Below are 20,052 nucleotides of genomic sequence, written 5' to 3'. Positions count from 1 at the left end.
GTACCAGTAAGAGTGAAAGGGAAGGTCTACAAGAGGGTAGTGAGACCAGCTATGTTATACGGGTTGGAGACAGTGGCACTGACAAAAAGGCAGGAGTCAGAGTTTGACGTGGCAGAGTTGAAGATGTTACGATTTGCACTAGGTGTGATGAGGATGGACAGGATTAGGAATAAGTATATTAGAGGGTCAGCCCAGGTTGGAAGGTTTGGAGACAAAGCCAGAGAGGCAAGATTACGTTGGTTTGGACATGTGCTGATGAGGGATGCAGAGTATATTGGGAAAAAGATGCTAAGGATGAAGCTGCCAGGTAACAGGAAAAGAGGAAGGCCTAAGATAAGGTTTATGGATGTGGTGAGAGAGGACATGAAGGCAGTTGGTGTGACAGAGCAAGATGCAGAGGACAGGAAGAAATGGAAACAGTTGATCTGCTGTGGCAACCCCTGATGGGAGCAGCCGAAAGAAGAAGAAGAGATTATCAGATATGTGTACAGTCCCACGAATGCAGATCTATACGGGTTCACTACACAATCTCAAAATACTGAAATGTCGAATTTCAGTATTTTGAGACTGAATAGTCAAAAATTGCAGTTACGCGAAACTGCACTATCTCGATTGCAGAAATGTTGAATCCACTGTTGTGGTGTTGCATTCATGACATGTGGTGCGGTTTGTGGATTTAGTTGGGGATTCAGGTAAGTGGTGTTTAAGTAAGGGTATTGGTAGGGATTTTAGCGTGTGTGAGTGTGTGTAGTGGTGGTTTTTGTGTGTTTGTGTGTCTAGTGCAACATCGGAGTTAGTATATATTAGTAGTGGGGTGTGGGGGGTGCAGAGGGGCTTGTCCCCCTGCTTATAGGTAGGGTAGGTGTGTTTGTAAGTTATGTTGTGTTTGTGTGTGTTGATTTGTTTGTTGTAGTGTAGTTAGGTAGGTGTATGTGTGTTTGTGTGCTGGTGTGTGTGTGTGTGTGTGTGTGTGTGTGTGTGTGTGTGTGTGTGTGTGTGTGTGCATGGTTGCAATTGTGGTTTTTGAGGTTGTGGGTTTTCGAAAATATGTATAAGACTGATAAAAAAAATGTCTTCTTTAAAATGTGATTCTTTAAATGTAAATATAGTCAATAGTGGCAATATGAAAGGTCTCTCTCTCTCTTTCCCATTTATGTACCACATGGTACATCAGGCAACAAGAACCTTTCAGTGCTCATTGTTTCTGTAGCAGTTATGGGTTTTATGGGCTCAGGTTGCTAGCCCAAGGCCCAACCCTCCTTGGAAGGTGCAAAACACACACTCGCACCTAGGGCCAATTTTAACATATCCAGTCCAAGTGGGGAAAAACAGAGTACCTGGAGGAAACCCACATGAACATAGGGAGGACATGCACATTCCGCAGAGAAAGCACCTCAACCAAGAATCGAACCGGAGAGCCTCTTGAAGTGAGGTGACAACTCTAACTGCTATACCACTGCACTTCCCAATAAGAAAAGTAGCTTATTTAAATATTTTAAAAATGTGTGCAACACAAGTGGCTTTTTTACAAGAAACACATTTATTGCAAGAGTTTATTAGAGTAAATGCAAAGGAATATACAGTACTAGCAAGTTCTAGTTATAAAGAAAACAGAAGGGTGTGATGCCCGTGCAGTGGCCCAGCAATCAAGGAGCCTCAATCCTCACCACTAACACCAGTGAGGGGCGTCCATATTGGGAAAGGATAATAAATACCTACACAGTAAAGTACAATTTCCCTTAAGAACACAGAGAGATCACAGTCAGTCTGGGGCTAGTTTCTCCCCTTTCTCTCCAGGTCCCCAATAAGACTCCTCACTGGCACAGCTATAAGGTCCAGATCTCAGCCTAGTGGGCAAGCTAAAACCTCCATCACCCTCTCTGTCCAACCAGTGCTTCATGTCCCTGCCCAAGTAGCTGACACACACACACTTTGAGATAAGAGTTATATACAACCACACAGACACTCCTGGGGAAGGCTGGCACAGGTTCTCCAGCTGTGCCCCTTTTACCCAGACTATACGGTAGAAATCACTACCACCCAGCTAATATTTATCAGCTACTCAAAGGCCCTTAAAAGGGTGTCCAATTATTACTGTGCAATATTATTAACCAAATGGTAAGAGTGACTGAACAGTCAAAGCTCACTATATACATGCAATGTACTCTAGAGCTTAAATTAACTCTACATAAAACATTCACAGTTGAAAGGTTTAAAAATATTTAATAATAAATAATATAAACACAAGACAATACTTCTTACTACACAGTGCTAATCAAAAGTTCAGAGATCACAGAGAAATACTTAAAATAATACAGTAGCAAAAGTTCGGACATCACAGAAAAACAAACTAGTCTAATCCTCCTATTTCTTAGCTATATCTAAGAGAAAATGCAGTTCTATATCCTACTTACATCTAGAGCAAGACAGTGCTGGTGATGTTGGATGTTCTCAAGACAAAATGCTCTGAGCTCTCTGATTCTATCTCTTTAAATTGATAACACAGAGCTGCTTCACATGACATGATTCTTCACACTTCTCTAGTGTTCCCAGCCTAACAGAAACTACATTTACATTCTTTATACCTGATCAGAAACCAGAGCAATAAAGGACATTTATACATGAAAATTCTAGCCATTAACTCTGGTCTTAAAACAATAGGCAGGATGCCTCCCTTTAGACATATCGGCTCTGAATTTTGACATCAAAGACAGTCATAAAATGCTTGACTTAGCTTTCTTACAGCAGAGTGCACTGTTGTTACATTTTTGCACTTCAATATCCAATGCAGTCTTTTCACATTTAAGAGAACAAGCCTGTGGCTTACATTAATATTTACAAATGATAGAATTATCTACAAAATTCTATCTGGCTAGGCAGGCAGTCTTTACCTATCTTCACAATGGGCTACAGCAATCTTATGGAGAAATTCAATTATAATGCTTAGGGTTACTAACTTATGCAGTGATTATAAAGGTGTGATGTGTATGATCATCATTAATATCAAAAAAAGAATGTTAACAGTAGTAGAAATGTCCTGGATTGTGGGAATTGGAGCTAAATTCTCTAGGAAATATACTTTAAATTTAAATAGTAAGAGAAGTATAATAATGGCAAGAGACTTTAACTGTATTCTTAAAGCAATGATAGTAGAGCAAATCAACCTTAGATTTCAGCATCAGCTAAGGCTTTAGTAAACTTTACTGACTTACTTAATCTTATAGATAATAGTAGCATTTATAAATGAAATTCTTTTTTTTACAAGTATAGCTCTTACAGATTTGGTAAATAATCAATAATTGACATATATTTCAATTTTTTTGGATTCTAAAGCAGAAAAGATAAAGGTGATAATATGTCATTTATCAGATCACAATGCAATTACTTAAGCAGTAATGACAAATACAAGAAAAGTGGTTTCATTTAATAGACTATTAGCTTATGAAGCAAAATTAAAAAATTTTAAAGAACAGTTTCTAACATAAATTTAGCAGTTCTTAGGCAATAATAATAATAATAATAATAATAATAATAATAATAATAATAATAATAATAATGATAGTAATAATAATAACAATAGTAATAATAATAATGATGGCCATGTCTTGATGTGACCATATGGGACTCAATGTAAGCATATTTATATAGCAGTCTCTACTTGGTATTACAACAAGAAAAATCAATGGGATAAAGCCTTATTGGAATTTCAAGGAAAGACAGATGAAATAAAGTTAAAAATACAAATGGCAGAAAATGCCTGTTGTCAGAAATTAAAAGATCTTAAGTATAGGTTTTCAGTAGTTTAGAAAAAGTTAAATTGCATTCTTATCACTAACTCCTAAAGGCTTAAATAAGTTAGCTTTTACATCCAAAATTATAGCAAGAAGTAATTACATCACATCAACAGTTTATCAACCTCAAGTAGTAATAGGAAATGTATAGATGAAAAAATCTAGAATGTTTAAAAAAGCACTATGAAAATGAGTGCAAAAAAATCAAAGCATAGAAAATGAAAAAGGAAACAATGCCTTTTTAAGTAATATACAGAAATATTTTTGGAGCAAAAAAAATATATATATATATATTTCTGTAACAGAGATAAAGGAGCAAATTCAAAGTCTGAAGTCAAATGACTCTCCAGGAAATTATAGAATTATTTCCAAACTATGTAAAATATTAACTCATGTTTCACAATGTTTTATTTATTTCCAGAACATATTCACAATACCTTAAAAATATGTTGAAAATATCTCCGGCATGGAAATATACAATACTTTCTCCCTTATTAAAACAGAATGAAGCCCCATCTCTATGCTCTACTTATAGACCTATTTTATTACTGAATATTGATTACAACATTTTTATTTCAATCCTTGGCTATTGGTTAACAAACTGGCTTTATATTAAATAGGCAAACAAAGGATAACATCAAAGGAATAGTTACTTTAATTGATTATGTTAGTAATAATAAGCAAGAACTATCTATAATTATCCTGGATCTAGATGAAGTTTGTGAGTCATTAAACAAGTCTTATTTAACTAAAATATTAGAAATGTACAGATTTCCAAGTAATTGAATATTTCTTGTTATTAATTTTAGTCGAGGCCCATAGAATAATTTCTTCAAGTGTAGTGGCATTGTTTCCTGGGGGATATAGAGGGCCATAACACAAATGCTTTTATAGTTATTAATTTTTAGTATTCCTATGACTAGTTCAGCGTTGCTGAACTGAGGAATTGGATTTTGGTAGGGAGTGATGGAGAGTAGGCTAGAGTAGATTAAGGCTACTCCTCTGCCTTTTCTATTTTGGTGGTCATATCTGAGTGTTTGAAACCCAGGGGATAGGATTTCAGAGTTAGAAATGTGAGGTTTTAGCCATATCTCAGAGACAGCTACTATGTCTGCTAGGTTATGGTATAGCCAGGCATGGAAGTGGGCTGTTTTGTTTTTTAGATACTGGGCATTAATGGTCAGTAGCTTGAGATATTTATAGTTGGTAATATTGCTTGTGTTTGGGAGATTAGGATTGGTGCTAGTATTAGGTCTAGGGTTGGGGTGTATGTCTCCTGCTAAGCATAGGCAGTCAAAGAAGGATGGGAGCAGGAGCTTGGGTTTGGTCTTTGAGTTTTCTGGAAAATGTAATATTAGTTTAGGTATATGATGTTTTATTGAGGAGGGTATAATTTTTGGTTTGAAGTAGTGGAGTGGATTTGTTTGAACTAGAGAGGAGGATATAGTGCGAAAGTGAGATCTGGTAGGGTGAGGATGGGAGAAGGGAGTGGGGGTGAGGGACAGGAAGGAGGGGGGAGTTTGCAACTGGAATAAGAGGTAGCATGGAATAGAGGAATTAGAAGAAGTAAGCTGATAGAGGGATGAGAATGGTTTGTGAAAGTGGAGAAAGCATAGTTAATTGGTGTGAGTTAGGTATAAAAGGAAATAGTAGGATGTTAGGGAGTGTGTGAGTGTGGAAAAGGGATGGGTATAGATGTGAGTACAGGACCCTATGTTTTGGGATGGGGAGGGAGTAGTTAATTAGTGGTGGATGAGTGGGGGAGGGGATAATGTGGTGATGTGATTGGATTGGCTGTGAGAGGAATGGGAGGGGAATAGTGGTTAGAATAAAGGTAGGTGTAGCAGAGGTTTGTGGAAATTGGGGGCAGGGTAAGGGAGTGGAGTGAGCCCGAAGGGTGAACGGAGCGGGTAGAGCCAAGAGAGAGGGTGGCTATCAGGAATTAATCAGTGGGTAGTATGAGGAGCAAGGATACTTGAAGGGACTGCAGGGGCAGAACAGGTGAGTCCACACTGTGGAGTCAGGCAACAGAAAGAAAAATAAGATACACTTAGATCAAGCAAGCTAGCAGAGTAGGATTTTTAAGAGAGGAATGTGTCTGTTCAGGGGGAGCACGGGTGTACTGTAATGTTTGAGTAGAGATTATAGGTGGGTAGACAATGCCACCTAGTGGCAAAAGTGGAGAATGGCAGCTTAAGAACCAGTATGACCAAAAGATGGATGTAGAATATAGGGGAGTTTGAGGGGAAAAATAAAGGATCACCGTAGGCTGCTTATCAGGCATGGAGGGAGTACATGTGCTACTGTATTGTGAGCACAAAATAACAGGTAAATACAAGTACATACACTATGTAAAAATGGACTTGAGGGAGCACTTCAGGAGTTCTGGTATGGATATCCTTTCGGGGGAGTTGTCTTTGCAGAGAGTTAGAGAGGGATGGAAGCCGCCAGAGTTGCTCTGGTGTAGACAGCTGTTATGAAAATAGCAAACAAATCAAATTGGTTTATGCAGCAGAGACAAAGAACCGCTAGGTAGAGAAGAGAGCAGAACAGAGACAAGACTTAGTAGGGTTGCTAATATAAACATAAAATATTTAGATGTAGTTGTAATTTAAGCAAGAAATGCAGGTTAAATTTAAACAATAAAATGGTATGCAAGGGTTACAAAAACAGTTTCACCAATAGCTTGCAGTCTAGCAAATGCATTAGAAATATCGGTAACATAATACAGACTACAATGCATTAATTACAGAGGGTTACAACATAAGTAACATAAGTCCACCAAACAATGAGTTACATTATTTGATGGAAACTAATAGTGAATGCAAGTGGGATAGTACACTAATTAAATATTTAGGGGTTACATTTACATGCAATTGTAAAAAAAATGCACAAATTATAAAAAAAATTTTAGACTTTATTACAGTAATAAATGGAATAAGTTAATCTTGTCTATGGAGGATAGGTTGATATTAATTAAAATGGTCATTTTACTCAAAATGGTAAGCATTATACAGACAACTTCTTTAGTCCCTTCTAAAGAGCACATTTAACATGTGTTTGAAGTTCTTATGGTGCTTCTAGAAGTCTAAATTAGCTTTGCAATGTCATATAAGAGAATGGAAAGATGGTGGGATAAAAGTTCCTGACCTGGAAATGTATGCTGTAGCTTCAGTTATTATAAGAGTAGTCAGTCAGTTGGAGAAAAAATGGCACAAAACCGTTTGGTTAAATAAAGAAAAATGTTAGTAAACAACTTATACAAATCTAAAATAATAATATGAAGTGGCTGTTAAATAAATATTTATTTAAAAAATATCAGTAATTCAACAGATTCTATTTACATATTAAAACATTTAGAAATTGTATATATAAATATTCAGAGATAAATGTATGGTGTTTCACATTATTCCTAAAAGCATTAACGCCATAATGTATAGACAGACAGAGCTTTCAAAGATGCTAACATTAATAAAAAATAGGGCTATGCTTTTTTTTTTTCAAATCAAATGTTAAGACAGACTAAAGTGCTTAACACTACTTAATGGGTAAATATGGTTTGGATATGGAAAACTGGCTTATGGTACAAATTAATAGACAGTTCTTAATCCTTAAAGTGAAAATAATGTCAGATATAATTAAAAATATATTCATTCAGTCTTGACTTCCTAAACAATCCCAAAGTAATTGGAAAGATAGGAAGATCACAGTTATCCAGAGTATATAAAATAATTAAGAACTATACATTTTGTAACAAAGGTAACTTTTGAAATTATGCTCTTCAAACAAATGACTCAACTTTAACTGCAACAGATAAAATTATTTTAATAGTCACATTTAAGAGATTATTCTCTTGGATATTTTTACATAACTCCACATAGAATTGAAATTATATACAAAAGGGAAAGTATTGGTTGTTGGAGGTATAAATCCTTAATCAAAGTAAATTGGCAGCAAGTGATTTATGATTTCAAAGTTTTACTACTTTTTGGGAAAAAAATCAATGCTTACTGCAAGTATTGTTGTATGATAAATTTATATTAACTAAACTTTTGCTGTTATTTAATTCATCAGTTCTGGGATATTTCTCAAATTCTCAATTCCCACTTTTTGAGAGCTTATTAACAATAGATAGGAAAATTATTAGAAAGAACTGCAAAAATGTGACTAAACCTTCATTACAGAATTCATAAACATTGTTACTATTGTATGTCATAAAGAAATGTCTAGTATTTAGAAGAAAGCAAACAAAATAACCACAGAACGTAATTACTGAATGAAACTGAACTCATTAATAGAGAAATATTAATCTATATTCTATTACCAGTTCATGGCTCTTTAATGAATTTTAATAACGTATACAGGGAGAATTGTAGTTATTGTATTATATTATTGTTTTTATTTTTGTATATAAAATCCCATGCAATGTTCTTGCCTTGTTTCATAACATTAACTGTTGCACTTTATTTCACAGTCTAAATAATAAAATAAATTCTTTCTTCCTTGTCTGCCTTTCATCTTCCTAGCCTTGTATGGCCACATTTTATTTAATTTCTGTATTTCATATGAGTCTACTTCTTGGCTGTAAGGCTCAGAGGTTAGACAGCCTGTGCTTTTGTACTGCTAACTCTGTTCTAGCAATGTAGCTCTTAAGTAATAATCCATGATTACAGCCTCTACTGCTATGCTGTCCCATGTAATTGGAAACTGTTATTTCTCCTTTGGATTACTGCTGCCTTTGGTTCACAGTTTATACAATTTGCATCTTCTAGATGCTTTTGCTTACCCATGTTTCTTTGTGTAGAAAGCTCATACATACTCTGGTGTGTCCCATGTCCAGTTATTACAAATTTTTGCCCCAAGTGTGCTTTTTTATTTAAAATAAATTGAATCAGTAGTACCAAAAACAGATTTATTTTGCAATTATTATACGTAGTTTACCAAGTTCTATATTGTCTTCACTTCTGATTATTTTTATTAAGTTCCCATTGATTGAAACTGTATAATATATTTATTAGTACACTCTTTTGTTTATTTTATTGTTTTCATTAGCTGCATGTATTTAGCCTGGCCATGGGTAAAAGTGATCTTAACACCAGTTAATTTACCCAACCATGATCAGTCAAACAAATAAATAATTTAGTAGTAGTGTAGCCTTCATGTTATTGCTGAATATGCTTTATGCTTCAGATTTTTAGCCAGACATAAAGCTGGGCAAACAGCGATGCATGACCTGGAAAGATGAACTTATATATTAAAAGTTAACCTGAGCACCAGTGGTAACAGACGTTTAGCACTCTAATTCTGGCACTTCCCCAAAAGTAATACATTTTAGCTCTTCTCTGAAGAGTGCTTCCATATAAATGGATGAATTTTTAAAAATAACAGTTTTCCATAAAATTGCACACTGAATGTGTCTCATATTGTAGAAGCATTGTAATATATTTCAGTGCTGTTTTGCTTGAATAGTAAAATTTTCTGATGCCTCCATTAATAAACATTTATCTGAACTGCATATTGGTTTAAGAAATGCCACATCACAAAAACTAAAGACTAAAAACTAAAGACACAAAAAACAAAATAAAGACCACATAAAGATGGACCCCACATTTAATTTTAATATCCTGGTGTCTTGGCCTTTCACCTTCAAGGGATAACCAGTACAAAAACTTTCCACAATAAATAATCACATCATTTACTTAACCAATTAACATTAAAACATCCCAACATTTAAACATTTAAAGTGACCAGTGCTCAACACTTTACATTGAATTGAACACATCACTTACACCCTATTCATAAATTATATACATCCTCACTTAAAATTAAAAAACAAAAAGTTAACCCAAAAAGTACCCATATAACATAGCAAAAGGACTTAGAAATTAAGCAAGACTTCCTTATTTAATCCCCCTTGGAACAAAGGTGCCATAACTTAAAATAAACATAGTTTCCAACTGATTCAGTTTCCATTATTAGACATGGGTTGAGCCCAAAAGCTAAATAAAGACTCCCCATTATCAAAATTCTCCTTCCAAAAATGATCTGCCACTGGACTATTAGTATTACTAATTGAATTTTAAGTGGGGATGTATATAATTTATGAGTAGGATGTAAGTAGTATGTTAAATTCAATGTAAAGTGTTGAGCACTGGTCACTTTAAAAATTTAAATGTTGGGATGTTTTAATGTTAATTGGTTAATTAAGTAAGTTAAGTGATTATTTATTGTGGAAAGTTTTTGTACTGGTTATCCCTTGAAGGCGAAAGGTCGAGATACCAGGATATTAAAATTACGTGTGGAGTGCATCTTTATGTGGTCTTTATTTTGTTTTTTTCGTGTATTGGTTTCTTGGGGAGACACCAGTGATCTGGTGCAAAATCAGCTTGGTAATGATGCTTCTAAGACTTATCTGGTTTTGTGAGATACCATGAAACAAGCATCTATACTTAAATAAATTGGTTGCTGTAACATTTAGGTATGGGTATAAAACATTACGGTCAAAACAATGACATAAGCTGGAATTCCAAATGTAAGAAAATTATGAATAATGTATCAGAGTATGATTTTCATTGTTTTTCTGTCCTCAGGGTGTTTATGTTTGCAACCTCATGCATAAAAATTGATGTTATTAACTTTCTTTGTGATACTTTTTTGTTTATTATATATTTTAGGTGTCTTCTGTTCCGTCTGCCTCTGTATCATGATAATCAGCATAATTGATTCGATATTTATTTGCTACATGCTTCACTTATCTGCAGTCCGTCCAGAAGCTCCAAAATGGATGAAAGTATGGATTCTGAAGCACCTTGCATTTGTACTGAGGGTCGATACCAAATTGAAAGATGAGGATATTGTTCATACACCTCCAGAAAGCAGCAAAACAAGTAAGTGTTATTATGTCTGTAGCCAATGCAGTCCGCTTACTCTCCATTCTTCACTATATCATTATTCACTTCACTTCTTCTTCTTCTTTCGGCTTTTCGCGGTTAATGGTCGCCACAGCGTATCACCTGTCCACTCATGATTAGCAGTGGAGTTTTATGGTGTTGAGTTGCCAGCCCAGTGCCCAACCTTCCACAGAAGGCACACTACACATGCACTAGCTTTCAGAAGTAATGTAAGAAAAAGTGGGGCAACACCGAATCGATCTGATAAATCTTTTACCACCATGTTCAAAAACTTCCAGTCTCTTTAGGACAGGGTGTTACTATATAATGCTGAACAGTTTGATTATCGGCTGGGAGTAAATTGTAATGATACGCTAACATTTTAGGGATTTTTGTTTGTAAAGAATTTGTTTACATTTATGAGTTATAAGTATTTATTTAGTACCCTCTAAAATAGTAGCACTGTGCATATGTAGTACCCATCTGAGTGCATGTAAATGGGAAACTACTGAATATGGCAGATGAGGAGCAATCTGTAATTGTCTATAAAAAAAGCTTTAATAGCTGAGCCAACAAGTCATAGTTCAAGTACTTTAAGTAGAACCCAATTGTTTTAATGATAAATGCACTGCATCTGTTACCTTGGAGAAGCTTATTAGGGTAAATATAACATCAAATTACAAATTACTAACCTGTAAGTTACTTTCATGTAAGTAAGACCTGCATAAAGCCAAGAAACAGGTTTTGCACACTCCGTGTAGAGGGTTCACTATCTCACACCTCCATACATTGAGCCTCAGTGAAAGAGCACTCAAAAACATATCTCACTGTTTCTCTGAGACACAGCTTAGTCAACTAAACAGCATAGAATGTGAGAACACCACTGTTCTACAGCATGCATTTAGTAAACAAACACAGGGAAATAATGTATCAACAGCCTTGCTTGAGCAGTTTAAAAGTAAGAGGTAGGGCCAGGCTTCACAGATAGTTACACAGTATGTGCAAACAGCCATAGAACAGTGCTGGTGCATTGTCCCATGCTGAGGCGAGCATCAGTGCAGTGCACCCAAATGCCTCCATTAGAGTCAAGCTCAGCAGGGTCTTCTTACCCCACTGATTCTGCCAAGCCTGTTCCCTTGGCTGTGGTTTTACTAGATAGTGGGTAGGGACACTGGGAATCTTATTCATCCATTCATGTGTGTCACTAATTAGATGACGAGTCATTTGGCTACAAATGGCTACATAAAGACATGCGAATGAAAGGAGTAGTAAAATGAGGTCCTAGTGACCCTAAAATGTATTGAAGATGAATATAGTTGTAATTAATAGACACCTACAGGGGAAATTGCACACTTGTCTGCACCTGCCAATAAAAGAGCAAATGTACAATGAAAATGTTATTGTTGCATGAAGCAGAAATGCTCAGAGTTGAAGCAGCTATTATACAGCAGCATGATATAGCTTTTAGCACCACCAGTTCTGACTGGGCATGCATGCAGTACCATCCAGTGCCACAGTAAATGGTATTATCAATAGCTGACTGACCAATCAAGAGATTACTGATTACTTTAGAATCATAGGTTCATAGATTAGTACTAAGCTAACTGCCCTTGTGAGCCATTTTAAGCCTAACCAATTATCCCTTGTCAGATTCAAACTCTGCACCTTGTGTTTGTAAGGCAATCACCTTAACCATTAGGCCACCCTCCATTGCATGGGTGATGGTCAATATGTCATCCACATATGGAATCGATTGGAGTGTATGGTCTTCCTATACATGTGGAGATAATGGTATGCATAGCACTTTCTATCCTCACTACAGGAAACTTTCAGACACTATCTGGGGACACACTGGCTATTTCACAGGCCTCTGCCTCTAGAATACTTAAAACGTTATTTGATATAATGCTTCTGTATGAAAATAATCTTATATGGGATCATAACCAATGTGTTTGCAAAACAACCAGGCAGTTCACATGATTCATATATCTGGAACACATCTCAGCTGTTTATCACTGCTTCCTGTATATTGAAATTTCTCAGTACCATCCAGTTGGTAACTGCAAACACTATGGCTAATGTTAAGTTATACATGAGCATGGGTATCTATGCCATAACCATACCCCTGTGGTGTTCATGTTAAGGGCACCCATTTAAGATACCACCCAAGTTAGATCTGCTGACATCCCAACATGGCTGGACACTCAATGTACCTAAAACACTGAATGCCAACAGTTGCTGTGGTCAGTCTACAGTATCAATGTGCAGTGCTACTGTGCAGATATCTGTTGTATGAAGTGCAAACCTGGTGCATCATCCACCTAGATAGATGGAGTGTATCCATCCTGAGGTGGGAGTCCAATCCTTCAGGGATAATCTCAAAACCAGTGTACCTCTGCATGGACAGCAGAAACTTATCTGGTTCTAACATGCTGTTACTCCCTGGTAGACCTCAACATTCATCCCCTTAGCTGCCATGGAATCTGCCTTTATCTTGGCATTATTTGCTTGGCATGTCTTATCACACTGATGAAATGTATAGTTGAATCACTGCATGACATTTTTGCACTGGACCACTGTGGGCCACACATTTATTTCTCTCTTTTTTTGTTTTATTTTCTCTTTATTAACTGGGTTACTCCTACTAGAATAGTATCTCCTTTTCAGGGAGACCCAAGGTAGCATTTGTATTGACTATGCAAAATTTGGCCAGGACACTGGGCAACTTCCCCTACTCTTTTTCATAAGTGCTAAGGAATCTTTGACATCCACCTGAGCTACCACCAATTCGGGCAGATGGGACCTTGGCTTAATGTCTCATCTGAAGGAAGGGACACACACATGAGCAGAGCACCTTTTATGCTGCACTGGAGTGACAGTATTGGAAATAAATCCAAGTATCTACTGTGGGACAAGAACCCACACCTTCTGATTTTCCAGCACCAAAGGCATGTGAGCTACCTGTTGAGCCACTGTTACTCATTATGTAAAGGCTGGTCAGCACCCCCTCTGTCATGCAAATGTCACTCGTGTTTTTAGTGCTTGTAGCAGAACACCATTTTAAGCTGGGCTGAAATGTTCTACCTTGTATCATTCATTTCATCCTTCAGCCATGTACACCTAGGAATACATGACACAAAGCTGTAAACTCTGTAATGATGTGATATCTGTCATCTGCAAACAAATAGGTAGCATAGTTCTACCACACCACAGCTGAAGGGAGAAATATGGAGGCATGCCATTTGCTAACTGTAGGATAGATATGGGAATACAGATAGTAGGTATATGTGCCAGCAGGTATGTGTGGGAGTTGGCAAGCATTTATTCTGCCAAAAGCTGAGGTCACCTTGGTAAGTGCCACAGCTCATCTTTGTATGGTGGGGAGGTATGTTTTTTGTGTAGGCATAATGTACTCACCACTATATGGCAACACATACCTTGAACAGATCATAACAATATAGTACAGGTGGTAGGCATCTACAGGGCAGGTTGTCTGAATACTGTGGGCTACCCCTGAGCTAGTAACTTCTGTAGACTTGAGATGCATCCAGGTGCACATGTTCCTGTTGCTAACCTTTGTAGTGTGAATTCCAGTGGAAGGGTGCACATCCTTAAGAAAGTGCAGAAACACAGACAACCACATTCTTTATAAGTACTATGTGCCTCTTCAGACTGCATACCTCTCAACAACATCTTTGCTGATGAATTTTGGACATACCCAAAAATACTGAGATACAAGGGCCCAAAATTAGGAAAAATATTATTCTAATTCACATTAAAAGTTAACAGTTCAATAGCATTTTCAACAACATGCATTTTCAGTACAAAAGGAAAATATTAATGTTTGCCATTTTTGATTGAACATAATACTCAGTGATTTACCAGAAAATCAAAAACATTATAAGAGACAGGGCAAAGATATGAGGCAAAATTGGGGACATTTGAGAGGTACATTAGACTGCCTATATATGCAAATAATGCTGCTATTTCTCTTAATAATGCAGTCCAAATATGAAGTGTAACTTCCCAGATCTGCATGACTTAGTGCACCATGTTGGCTTACCTCTTGTACTATACAAATTTATACCTATTTGTGTGCACATGGGCAGGTAAGGCCAGGAGACATGGCTGTCTATGATTTGCTATACTTTACAGCAGCTCAGCAGTGGCACAGCGCACTGATTACTGACAATGCTCACTTCTAACATAGTCACAAGCTCATATTGGAGAAGTGCACAAGTGCAAGTTTTGCAGCTATGCTGCAGGAATCACATTGTTGTTATAAATAGTAGGTCATGATCTTGTTTCTCACAAAAGAGACAACATTTGCCCAGGAAATTTGGGAGAACAACAGATTCTGATATTGTCTGCACAGATCTCTGCATGATACATAAAGGAGAACAAGGCAGTTTGTGATTTCTTCTACAGCCATTTTCAGGGAAAACCTAGTGCACCTCTTCCACTGCATTTAAGAAGGTGGCTGCCTTGTATTGCCTGCATGAGGTGTCATCAGCCAGAAGCATAAGTAAGTTAGGAGCACAAAGCAGGCATCAGTTTGATGACCTCTGACACAGGATCTCTGATGAGCTCCATTCATGGGAAGATAAGTTTGAGCAGGAATACCCTTAATAGTCTGCTATGCATTTTCCCTTTGTTATTATATTTTTTATGTTTTTTCTTCTACCCTCCCTATCCCAGGGTTGGAGTTGTTATAAATGGCAAGTAACTGTCAAGCTCATCTTATGAACTAGATCTGCTACTCTGTGGATCTTCAATGTCAGGTAGAGGTTGTGGAGACACTGTGTCGTCAAGTTCCTCTCCTGAGTTGAGATCTTCAGACACCATATCACAGTGACTGCAATATGCGTGTGCTATATTCAGTTCACATGCTTATATATTGACTGCCATATAGCTAATGGAAAATAATTTTAGGACTGTAAACATTGTTCTAGTATCTCACACAGTTATTGTACCCAGATATGTCCTTTCCCTTTCTGCACAAGCACAATATAATGCATATTATGTCAACTTCTGCAGGAGCTAAAAAGGGTGTAGCTAGCCATTGTTAGTACCTCTCACAGAAATGTGTTATAAAGGGAAGTAAACTACATATTAGAGCTTCATACCCTCCCCCAAAAATGGAGGCATGCAAATATTTAAAAAAAGAGAGAAGGAAAGGAGATATTGTGTGAGAAGAACAAAACCTTAAGAGACTTCAGAAGTCATCTGGTTGGGTATAGAAATTGTAATTTGAGTTTTAGTGAACAGTTTTAAGAAGTACCAACTCATAGTTACAGACTAACACTTCTTGAAGGATATGGTTGCTATCCTCAAGTCCTGGGATGAAAGAGTAAATTTACTTAAGTGCCCATCTGACAATACAAGACATAAAAAAAAATCACATTACCCTTTCTGGACCCTGCTATTTAGGGTTCTCTAAAGTCAGGTGACTGCTACAGTGCTCAGATTTAGAGAATTTTATTGTATTTATTTATGTATTTTATTTTTATTGGTTTACCGAGGTAGTTCACTGATCATTATTGACCAATTTCAGGCTCAGACTAGATGAAATACAAAACATTTCACAAGAAAAAATGGAAATGTAAGCAATAGCAGAGTAGTTCATACTAATGACATAGAAACAACTGTGCATGTTCATTGTATGTTCAAGCAGATTGTAATGCTCAATATATGCATTAGTTCTAACGTGGGTGAATCTTCAGTACATCTTGAGATAGGAGAAGAGACTCAGAAAGGAGATAGGTTAGATGATAGTCAAACTGACTTTTGATAACAGGGCTGAGTGACTACCATGTTTTATATCTACACCAAGCCCATTAGGTATGTCCTTTAGCATCAGGTTTTCTGAATTTATTCTTAGGTAGTTTTACTATGATTATGACATGGTGGTAGTATTTGTGGGTGTGAATGACTCAGCATGCAAAACTCTGACAGATATGCACAGAGACATGTTAGAACTCTTAATTCATACCACAAATGCAGGCAAGGCTGATCAAAATCCTTCCTTCTCCAAGAATAATAGTTAAAATCTGGAGAAAAAACATAGATGCATAAACATATCTCCAGTAAAAATACAAAGTTAAGTAGTTGTGCACCTGTCAATGAAGGGTTCCTATCGCAAAATCGAACATTAAGAACGCCAAATACCGGAAGGCTGAGCTTGGTAGTTCAAAAGGTGAGAATGTCGAAGCCGCTGAAACCCAAATTCTTTCCCAGGGAAAAAATTTGGTTGGCTGTTTCTGCAGCTTCGGCATTTCTGGACCGGGTCAAGGTAAGTGTACGAATGGGTAGTGATGGACATTAGGGTTAGGGCACGAGTCAGGTAAGTGTGTGATAGTGATGGACTTTAGGGTTAGGGTGCGGGTCAGGTAAGTGTGCGATAGTGATGGACTTTAGGGTTAGGGCTGGGTTAAGGATAGTGCTTAGATAGTGGTGTATGTTAGGTTTAGTGTAGGTTTTGAAGGTGTTTGATGTGATTGTGTTATGTGTGTGTTTTTTGGAACAGTAAATTTTTTCCCCTGGAAAAAAAAATTGTTGTTTTGAAGTTTCGATGTTATCCGAATTCGATCTTCCAAGTTCGAACTTATGGTGTTCGACATTTTGGAAGTTCGATTTTGTGATATAGACCCATCAATGAAGTCTATGTGAGAAACTGCTTTTATGGTCCTCAGTGGATTTCTGGGGTCATTGAGAATTGTTTGTCTTACAATTTGGGCATTGGTCTGGGCTAATCTTTAAGAATACATGTTGATAAAGGAACATCAAGATTCTCAAAGACAGAAAAATCTCTGTGAACTTGAATATGAAATGGAAGATTCCATGAGCAGCACACAGGTTTCCACTTATCACTCATTAGAGACTCCTAATGTGCTCACAGAAGCTGCAGCTGAGAAACCTGCACTGGTGCCTCTGGCAGCTGAAGGTAACTTTTACTTGTGCATGCTGTCAGTAAAGGCAGGTGTTCCTCATAACGGAATTTTACCAACCTACTGAGATGTTCTGCTTGTGAAAATCAACCAAAAGACTTTGTCTGAGAGGGATTAAACCTTTTTGATCTATAAAGAGCAAGAAAGTGTTGTGATTTCACTGAGTGTCTGGTAGTCTACTCAGACCCCCTTAGTTAAAACTTATTGCATTATTAATGCTTCACAGTGAAAAAAATTGTAGACATTTTAAAATGTCCAGGAAGTACATTGTTAAACCAAATATTTATGTGTTTAAATGACAATGTATGGAGTGAGTTGTTAGTATAAACTGTATGAGTGAATGCAACAGTAAACAGGGGCTACTGCTCTATTGTCTTAAATAATCTGATGACCACTAGGAGTTGCGATCTGACAATCCACACCGCTTGTACTAAGTAAACTGAATTATAAAATGTGTACACAAATCACTAAACAACTCACTAACTGAAGTCTGGTCTAAAGAGCATGCAACAAATATGCACTCTTTCCCTGGGTTGTGGACCTACACCATCTGCATCCATGAATAGGCTTCAAACTGAGCACTTACCAGTCAAGAGTTATGGGTGCAACTTCTCGGGCCTGTTTTCCTCTTCCTTCTTGAGCCAATGCCTTCTAGTGTTTCTAGTCACAGTGTAACTGTATTTTGCACACAGACAGCCAGGCAGCTCCTTAAAATTGTTAAAATCCAAGCTGAAACAGCACCACATGGACCCATGGTTTTGTACCTGTCTAGCACCAGGATAAAACCAGCTCTTCATAAAAAATGTTAAATACTATCTCGTATATTATATTATATCTCCTAGGAGTGTATTCCAGTTTACCTCCAATTTCCTTTGATATCTCTATCAGCTATACATGCACATCTATTTCCAACACCTTCCTTTCCATGTCTCCTACCATCTCTAATTCACTTAAAGCCTCACTTTGTCTATGTACTCCTTATGCCTTCCTTTACTTTTTCTATTATATGAATAATATTGTGGACTGTATCAGTATAATTCTAGAGATGATTTCTACTTCTATTTCTATTTGGCTGTATAAACTGCCTCAATCAAATAATTCAAAATTGGATAAATATGTCACTATTACTTACTCAAGAGTATTGATGTATTCTGTAACTTCAGTATATATATATATATATATATATATATATATATATATATATATATATAAATTATTCATATTATTCAAAAGTAGTACCATGTCTGAAAGTCTTCTACATTATGCTTGCCTACTGTATGTAATTATATTCATTGGAGCTTTTCTCTTTAGGCCTCCACTGAAAATATATCTTTGCTCTGTCAGACTTCCCTTTTAAACAAAGTCCAATAAATAAAATAATAAGTAGACACACACTCTTTCCAAGGAAGGCAGGTAATATTCTCAGTACTGAATATTTATTCCAGTCTCAAGGAAGATCACCTCCACCTCTCCAGACTACCTGACTGGATACTCCAGTTACTGTTTCATTCTTAAGAAATAGCCAAAGAACTATAAACACAAATAGCAATGTATAGGAGATCAGTTGGTCCAAACAGAAGTGGAGATCAGCAGCTAGTCACCATTCATAGTAAGTACCCTCTTAGCAAATAATCCATAACATAAATTATACACAAACCATTAAAGCGGAATAAATAAAATTATAAAAAAATGGACACTACAGTTGAATATACAGATAAATATATAATTGTTTGAGCAGATATGATGCTTAGAGGAAAATTCTGTCTAACCAGCTAAATCTTTCCTTTAGTTATGGGGAATTATATACAATACCCAGATCTTTAGCAAATAACAAGTAGAAACACAAATGGAATAGTAAACTTACTAGTACAGAGTAACAAGCCAAATTGTACACAGCACAGTTCGGTTTAAAAATCACCCAAATAGTAAAATGATGGCTGCCATTTCAACAGTCTATACAGTTGGTCATTCTGCCAGACTCCTGCATGGATTCCCTGTAATGGGTCTACAGTGGGAGGTATACTGTTAATATTGTTCTTTTAAACCCATTTCCACTAATTGAACAACAGCCCATGTTACTTTTTGGAAACTTTTCATGATTTAATGCTTCAGAGAAACCTGTCCTGCCTTATTTTAATTAGTGGATTTGTTTTTCCACTGACTAGCAACCCACACTCACACACAAAAGTTAGCTTATTTGCAGTTTCACAGAAATTACCTGATACAGCTTAACTGCCCTCACCAAAAAAAAAAAAAAAAAAAAACTTTTTTCACAGCTTTTAATTCCATCTTGGCAATGAACAATAACAGATCTTGTAGTCACTCAGGAGAAAAATTATATTTTCTGTTTTACTGTCTTCTGCAAATCTCATATTCTGCTTATATATTTATTTATCTTTTGTTGAGTGGATTAATTCCACTAAA

General features: G+C 36.5%; 1 protein-coding gene across 3 annotated transcripts in view; it reads left to right on the top strand.

The window, feature by feature from the left end:
- The window catches only part of LOC122809774 (5-hydroxytryptamine receptor 3A-like), a 402,161-nt gene that overhangs the window by 338,317 nt on the left and 43,792 nt on the right, over positions 1–20,052 (top strand). For all 3 annotated transcript variants that reach the window (XM_044081508.1, XM_044081509.1, XM_044081510.1), the window contains one exon: positions 10,466–10,678. In XM_044081508.1, the coding sequence (XP_043937443.1) occupies positions 10,466–10,678 (213 nt within the window). The remainder of the gene's footprint in view (positions 1–10,465; positions 10,679–20,052) is intronic.

The sequence above is a fragment of the Protopterus annectens genome, chromosome 8.part0 (genome assembly GCF_019279795.1).
Source record: "Protopterus annectens isolate FY-2018-M chromosome 8.part0, PAN1.0, whole genome shotgun sequence".
NCBI lineage: Eukaryota > Metazoa > Chordata > Ceratodontiformes > Protopteridae > Protopterus > Protopterus annectens.
The sequence above is the reverse complement of the archived record's forward strand: the minus strand, read 5'-3'. Positions and strand labels throughout refer to the sequence as shown.